This window comes from Piliocolobus tephrosceles, chromosome 1, assembly GCF_002776525.5.
Source record: "Piliocolobus tephrosceles isolate RC106 chromosome 1, ASM277652v3, whole genome shotgun sequence".
In the NCBI taxonomy this organism is placed as follows: Eukaryota; Metazoa; Chordata; class Mammalia; order Primates; family Cercopithecidae; genus Piliocolobus; species Piliocolobus tephrosceles.
Genome location: NC_045434.1, coordinates 195739809 through 195747623, shown reverse-complemented (window position 1 = coordinate 195747623; position 7815 = coordinate 195739809). Strand labels below are relative to the sequence as shown.

Here is a 7815-nt window from a genome sequence, read left to right as displayed (position 1 = left end):
TGCAGCGGGTCTGCCCTTTAGCCGTGAATCAAGTATTCTTCAAACTAGAGACTACTGTGTACCAGGACAGAAGAGCAGCATGGGCCAAGGTGACACTGCCTGGCTTGGGAGGGGTACCAGGAGGACAGCTCAGGCCTCAGATCTGGTGTGTGTGTGGTACAGGGACCTTACCAGGATGACAGAGTAAAGTCCAGTGAGGCCTCGTTTTTATTTCTGACGTGGACGTCTGCAGATTCTAGGCCTTCTCAAAGCCAGCTCCCAGGGCTGAAGAGGTGCTCCCCTTTGCTCAGATCCAGCCCACAGAGCTGACCCTTGCCCCACTTTGGCTAGAGGGTGGAGGTCAGAATGCTTGGGCCACAGAGGTTATAGCAAGAATGTCTAGGTTGACTTGCTGTGAGTGCTTAGTTCTCTGGCCCCTAAGTTTCTGGAACACAGATGTCTTTTTTTAGAATTTCAGAGTAGCTGGACACAGTAGCTCACGCCTGTAATCCCAGCACTTTGGAAGGCCAAGGCGGGTGCATCACGAGGTCAGGAGATTGAGACCATCCTGGCTAACATGGTGAAACCCCGTCTACTAAAAATACAAAAAAATAGCTGGGCGTGGTGGCGGGCGCCTGTAGTCCCAGCTACCGGGAGGCTGAGGCAGAAGCACGAACCAGGGAGGCAGAGCTTGCAGCGAGGCAAGATCGCGCCACTGCACTCCAGCCTGAGCAACAGAGCAAGACTGTCTCAAAAATAAAAAAGTTAGCCGAGTGTGGTGGCACCTGCCTGTAATCACAGTTATTTGGGAGACTGAGGCAGACGAATCACTTGAACCTGGGAGGCGGAGGTTGCGATCCGCCACTGCACTCCAGCCTGGGCCATAGAGCGAGATTGTCTCGGGAAAAAAAAGAAATTCAGAATAGCTTGTTAGAGATTTCAGAGAGGCTATGTAGTACATAGCTTTGTCACTTTTCCAGACTTGCTAAACCTTTTTTTTCTGGGAATGCAAATAGTGGTTTACAAGGCTAGGTTTGGAAAATGGTGCTCTAGGGCTGAGGCTAGAGTGGAGGGTTTGTGGTGTGACTCCCACTCTACTCCTATTCTGCCCTGTGATCATTTTAGTCTTGTGGAGGCCACCCACATGTGACAGCAGAGCCTGGAATTAGAACTGGACCCTACGTTCATAGTCCCGAGAGATCATCCTGTTTCCCTTAGGAAACTGGACAAACAAGAACAGTTTGTCTAGTAGTTACTTTCCAAAGGGTGCCTTTTAGAACAATAAAAAGGGCGGTGTGGGCAGCCGGTCATGTGGGAGCTGGATCAACACCTTCCAGCTGGTTTGTTAATTAAGAATGGGCTGGTGGGCCTGCCGTGGCCTCTCTGCTGAAAGAGGACCAGTAGATAAGCCTGTGTGTGAGGAGCAGCCAAGTAGGATCCTTCTCAACTCATGGGCTCTGATACCTAAAGAAGGGATTCTGCGTCTGCCCCAGCAAGGCCAGAGCCACAGTTACTAACTGCGTGTCCCACTAAGTTCCTTGACCTCACTGTGAGCCCCAGGTTTCCTCTCTGTGAAATATAATGTCCCTTCTCCAAGGTTATTGGAAAAGCCAAGATACTGGTGAAAACCACAGTGCTGGCTGGGCACGGTGGCTCACACCTGTAATCCCAGCAACTTTGGGAGGCCGAGGTGGGCAGATCGCCTGAGGTCAGGAGTTCAAGACCAGCCTGACCAACATGGAGAAACCCTGTCTCTACTAAAAAATACAAAATTAGCCAGGCATGGTGGCTCATGCCTATAATCCTAGCTGCTCGGGAAACTAAGGTAGGAGAATCGCTTGAACCCGAGAGGCAGAGGTTGCGGTGAGCCGAGATAGCGCCATTGCACTCCAGCAGCCTGGGCAACAAGAGCAAAAACTCCATCTCAAAAAAAAAAAAAAAAAAAAAAAAAGAAAACCACAGTGCTCTATTACCACCACAGAGAGAGGAGGAGAGGAGCAGCAGGTCCAAGGCTGGGTAGGGCCAACAAATGATCAGGGCTTTGGGGAAACTGGGGGCTGGGCAGAAGCAGGCCACCCTGCAGGCAGTGGACTGGGAGAGCAGAGGCAGTTCAGACAGGTCTCCCTCGAAGAACCTCTCGAACAGTGTCGGAAACCATTTATCCAACCTTTCTCAGGCACAGACTCTGTGCTTGGTTCTTTATCTCCTGGAACTCACAGTGAACCTGAAATGGGGGCACTACTCCCATTTTATTCTTCCTACTTCAATTGCAGAGCACTAAGCCAGGCTGGACACCTATATCCTGTCTCCCGCTCTGCGCAGCAGTTAAGTGAGGCAGACGGGAGAGAAAGGACAGCCAAGATAAGCAGGCAGATACCAATTACCTTTGTCCTTAAAACTATGGTCATGTTAACATACAGAACATCAGCCAAGAACCAGAACCAACTGCTTAACATAACATAGAGTGGGCCCTGCCCACCCCCCAATACAATATATTTAAGATAAGCTTCTTTTAGTCGTTGAATTCCCCCAGGGAGAGAGAAGTTTGTATGATCGGTAAGGATGGCGATACGGGGATGGAGTCAGGGTTCACTCCCAGAAGGTAATGCCTAAGTCCTTACTTTCCATGATCAGGCCAGCTGAAGACCATGAGCAGGAAGGAAGAGGCCCAGGCAGGGATCAGACCAGCTGGGGATGCAAGGAGATGTAGACCCCATGGCCCAGTGAAATGCACATGGTCCAGGAACCAGTCAGCCAAGGCAGGAGGAGCCAGAGTGGGCACTGCTTCAGGTCTAAGGCCCAGCCCCTCCCGCAGGGGTTCCTGGTCCCCCTCTTCATTCTGTAGGCTGTGCTTCTCCCAGAAACGGTGTGGCAGCTGGGCCTGGCAGGGGTTAGCAGTACACCTGGAGCAAGGGTGCCCCCGATGAGTCTGTGTCGGTGCCCTGGAAGGATGAGTCATGGCTGGCTGGGTACCCTGGTGGGAAGGAGAGGAGAGGAGGAAACAGGCTCAGGGGAAGGAGGTTATCCAGATCCCACGACCAGGGAGAAGCCTGCTGAGAAGGAGCAGAGTGGGACTTGAGCCTGGGTCAGTCTGATCCTGGCTGGATGACCCACTCAGTTTATTGACCTCTCTGAGCCCTAGCCTCCCTTTCTGTAAAAGGATAATGATCCCACTCCCAGGGGGTTGTTGTCAAGGGCAGTAAGACCACAACAGAACCACACGGGGTGCCTTTCCAGCACCATGCTGGATGGTTCTCCACCCACTACTTTCCTAGTCATCTGGGTGTGGGGTCTGATCACTTTCAGCTTGCCTGTTCTGGGCACCTGCACCCACTTCAAGTCAGCTTGCTGGATGGAGATGGGTCTGTGGCTGCTTAGGCCCCCATCCCTTTTTGATGTCATCCTCACCACTCCAAGAGAAAGCTGGGAGAGGAGCATGTAAGGGGCCCCTAGAGTAGTCCCCCACCCTCGACACCCCTCGTTAGGTCAGGACCACACCTGGAGCTCCATAAGGCCTCAGCTTCCGGGCGATGGCATCTGCAGTCGTCTCCTGGGAGATCTGCACTGTCAGCTCTAGGGAGGGAACGTGAGGCAGGCAGTGGTCATTAGCACGTTCTTTCAACCCCATTTCCTACTTCTGTTCCCAGCTTGATGAGGGAGGAGCCACTCACTCCTGGGCAGGGCTAGAAAAATAATGCTTCAAAAAAGACACATAGACAATGTGTGCATGCGCAGAGTGATGGATCAGCAGGAGTTTTGGTTAGCCCAGAACAGGTCAGAGGTCCAAGTTCATGTGGGTCCCTAGGTCCTGTTAACCAGACCAGGCCTAGAAGCTACTCTGGCATGAGACAGCAGGGGAGAGGAGCCTTTTGGGAAAACTTGTTGAATGCAGAGGGAACCTCGTCCTTTCTGGGGACAGCAGCGATGGCCAGAGAGCTCTCCCAGGGTCTGCATGCCTCTCTCAGCCTTGCTCAGACCTCACCGGGAAGGGCCAGAGTGGGAGCTGGGGAGGGGGAATCCACGAGTTGACAGAAAGGAGGAGGAAGGGCAGGGACTGGCTGAGGGGTACACCCACAGTGGCCAAAGACCCCATTCCAACCCTCCCCTGGCCAGAGCCTCCCTTACTCTGCCCCTCAGCCCCATGGGGCCCCCACCTACCATCCTGGCTGAGACCTGAGCCCACCATGGTCTCATGGCCACTGTCAGGGGCAGCAGTGATGGGGGCAGCAGCCCGAGTTGAACGACCCTCCAAGGTCTGTGGGCGAGCACGGCTCTTTCGGGTACTAATGCGAATGATCCCGCGTACCAGGCGGCCCTCAGCATCCTGCTCATCCAGGTGGTAGTCCTGCGTGATGCTGCTGATAAGGTCCGAGATCTTACTGGTCTTCTCCAGGAACACAGTGTCTGATGTGCACTTGGCCAGCTCATCGATCTGGTGTACGCTGAACAGCTCTGTCAGCTTCTTGAAGATGAGCACATCAATCTCTCGGCTCGACATGGAGCCACTGCCCATCTCGGGCAGGTCCAGGTCCGACTCATGGAAAGAGTAGTACTCCTCGGAGCCACGAGGACTACTGACAAGGGTGCTGGGCAGGCTGTGTCGCATGGGTGGGGGATCAGCCAGTGGCTCCTTGCAGCAGGAGTCCACATCAGGGGCCAGGGAGGTGGCCCTGGGATAGGGATACACAGGGATGCCTTTGAGCTTAACGTCGGGGTAGCTGAAGCTGCTGCCCATGGTTGACTTGAGTCGCTGGCCATCCCGCCGGCTGGGGGGTGCACGGTCAGGGCTAGGGGGCACTCCATTGTGCTCCTTGGTCCAGTTGGCTTCGGCAGCCCCCTCAGTGGAGTCCTCAGTAGAAAGGCAGGGGCTGCAGCCCCGCACACAGGCTCCACAGCGCTGGAGGCAATCCCGGCAGCGGCGGAAGCAGAAGGCAGCCCGGCACCATTCCCACACCCAGGGTCGCCAGAGCAGGCAGCAGGCAGGGGACTCAGTGGCCGGCTCAGCAGAGCCAGAGATGAAGGTAATGCTCTCTGGCCCATGGTGACCAGGGTCCTTGGGGTCTGGTCTACGGGTGCGGCGGCTTGGTGGGGGCTGAGGTGGTTTATCATATGTCTCCAGACATAGCTCTGTTGGCCGCTCCCAGGGTCCCAAGCGTGGAGGCCCAGATGCTGGGCGGGGGTGTCCAGGGCGGGGCATGGCTCATTGCATGGTTTGCAGCAGCCAGACACCTGCGGGGAAGAGGCCAGGAAGGGGTCAGGATCAGAAGTCAGGGACTAACTCCAGGGCTGACTTGAGCAGCTTCACACTTCTAGTTTCTCAGAGGCCTGGGATGTGGATGGACCCAAGTATGCCCATAAACTCTCATATCTTGTGGCCCTCCCTCCACAAAGTCTCTGTGGTCTAACCCAGATTTCAAAATTCCCTGTGACTTAGGCCTATTGGGATGGCTATGAAAGGTTGAACATCTTATCTGAAATGCCTGGGTCCAGAAATGTTTTGGATTCTGGATTGTGGATTGTATACATTATACTCACCTGTTAAGCATTCCTCATCCGAAAATCTGAAATGCTCCAATGAGCATTTCCTTTAAGTATCATCCTGGTGCTCAACTTTCAGATTTTGGAGTGTTTTGGATTTTTGGATTAGGGATACTCAATCTCTCAATATGTATTTAAAAATAATCTCCCTTCCCCCAGAAAATAACGAGTGTTGGCAATAATGTGGAAAAACTGGAACCCTTGTGCATTTCTGGTGGGAATGTAAAATGGTGTAGCTGCTATGGAAAACAGTATGGTGGTTCCTCCAAAAATTAAACATCAAATTACCACATGACCCAGCAATTCCACTCTGGATACATACCCAAACTAATTGAGAGCAGAGACTCCGATGTTTAGACCAATGTTCACAGCAGCATTATTCACAATAGCCAAAAGGTGGAAACAATCCCAGTGTCTACCAATGGATGAATGACTAAACAAAATGTGGTATATACATACAATGGAATATTATTCAGCCTTAAAAAGGAAAGGAAATTCTTTTTGTTTTTTTGAGATGGAGTCTCCTTCTGTCATCCAGGCTGGAATGCAGTGGCGCAATCTCCGCTCACTGCAAGCTCCGTCACCTCCCAGGTTCACGCCATTCTCCTGCCTCAGCCTCCCGAGAAGCTGGGACTACAGGCGCCCGCCACCGCACCCGGGTAATTTTTTTTGTATTTTTTTTTTAGTAGAGACGGGGTTTCACCGTGTTTGCCAGGATGGTCTCGATCTCCTGACCTCGTGATCCACCCGCCTTGGCCTCCCAAAATGCTGAAATTGAAGGCGTGAGCCACTGCACCCGGCCCAGGAAAGGAAATTCTTATACATGCTGCAACATGGATGAACCTTGAAGAACTTATGCTAAGTGAAATAAGCTAGACACAAAAGGACAAACAGCCCGGGTGCGGTGGCTCATGCCTGTAGTACCAGCAATTTGGGAGGCGAGGATGGGTGGATCACTTGAGCACAGGAGTTCAAGACCAGCCTGGCCAACATGGTGAAAGCCATCCCTATTAAAAATACAAAAATTAGCCAGGCGTGGTGGTGCACACCTGTAGTCCTAGTTACCTGGGGGACTGAGGTGGGAGGACCACTTGAGCCTCGGAGGTGGAAACTGCAGTGAGACGAGATCGTGCCATTGCACTCCAGCCTGGGCAACAAAGCCAGACCCTGTCTCAAAAAAAAAAAAAGAGAGACAAATATTGTAATATTCCACTTGTATGACATCTCTAGAATAGTCAAATTCATAGAGACACAAACTAGAATGGTAGTTGCCCGGTGCTGGGGGCAGAGGGAACTGGGGAGTTAGTGTTGAATGGGTAGGGAGTTTCAGCTGGGGAAGATGAAAAAGGTCTGGAGATGGATGGACAATAGTTGTACAACAATGTGAATGTATTTAATACCACAGGAATGATGCTTAAATATATGTTTTGTTTGTTTTTTCTGTTTTTTTTTTTTTTTTTACATGGAGTCTCACTCTGTCACTAAGGCTGGAGTGCAGTGGTAGCATCTCGGCTCACTGCAACCTCTGCCTCCCCAGTTCAAGCGATTCTCTTGCCTCAGCCTCCCAAGTAGCTAGGATTACAGGCACGTGCCACCATGCCCAGCTAATTTTTGTATTTTTAGCAGAGACAGGATTTGGCCATGTTGGCCAGGCTGGTCTCGAACTCCTGACCTCAGGTGATCCCCCCACCTTGGCCTCCCAAAGTGCTGGGATTACAGGTGTGAGCCATGGCACCCGGCCCTTAAATGCGGTCTCTGTTTTTTTTGTTTGTTTGTTTGTTTGTTTAGACGGAGTTTTGCTCTTGTTGCCCAGGCTGCAGTGCAATGTCATGATCTTGGCTCACCGCAACCTCCACCTCCCGGGTTCCAGCGATTCTCCTGCCTCAGCCTTCTGAGTAGCTGGGATTACAGGTACGCACCACCACGCCTGGCTAATTTTGTATTTTTTTTAGTAGAGATGGTGTTTCTCCATGTTGGTCAGGCTGGTCTTGAACTCCCGCCCTCAGGTGATCTGCCCGCCTTAGCCTCCCAAAGTGCTGGGATTATAGGTGTGAGCCACTGTGCCCGACCAAATGTGGTTTTTTTTTTTTTCGAGACGGAGTCTTGCTCTGTCGCCCAGGCTGGAGTGCAGTGGCCGGATCTCAGCTCACTGCAAGCTCCGCCTCCCGGGTTTACGCCATTCTCCTGCCTCAGCCTCCGGAGTAGCTGGGACTACAGGCGCCCGCCACCTCGCCCGGCTAGTTTTTTTGTATTTTTAGTAGAGATGGGGTTTCACCATGTTAGCCAGGATGGTCTCGA

General features: G+C 52.4%; 1 protein-coding gene across 1 annotated transcript; it reads right to left on the bottom strand.

Moving 5' to 3' along the window:
- Positions 1-2359: 2359 nt before the first annotated feature.
- Positions 2360-5211, bottom strand: KDF1 (keratinocyte differentiation factor 1). Its single transcript, XM_023219850.1, has 3 exons — positions 4138-5211; positions 3478-3552; positions 2360-2953 (listed from the first exon to the last, which is right to left on the bottom strand). The coding sequence occupies exons 1-3, from the start codon at positions 5174-5176 to the stop codon at positions 2871-2873; spliced, it is 1197 nt and encodes a 398-aa protein (XP_023075618.1). The 5' UTR covers positions 5177-5211; the 3' UTR covers positions 2360-2870.
- Positions 5212-7815: the final 2604 nt, after the last annotated feature.

Excerpts from the sequence above, each read along its gene's own strand:
- KDF1 (XM_023219850.1), bottom strand. The coding sequence starts at position 5,176 with ATGCCCCGCCCTGGACACCCCCGCCCAGCATCTGGGCCTCCACGCTTG. Across the intron at positions 3,553-4,137 it reads CTCAGGTCTCAGCCAGGATG|AGCTGACAGTGCAGATCTCC; the intron begins GTAGGTGGGGGC and ends TTCCCTCCCTAG. Across the intron at positions 2,954-3,477 it reads GAGGCCTTATGGAGCTCCAG|GGTACCCAGCCAGCCATGAC; the intron begins GTGTGGTCCTGA and ends CCTTCCCACCAG.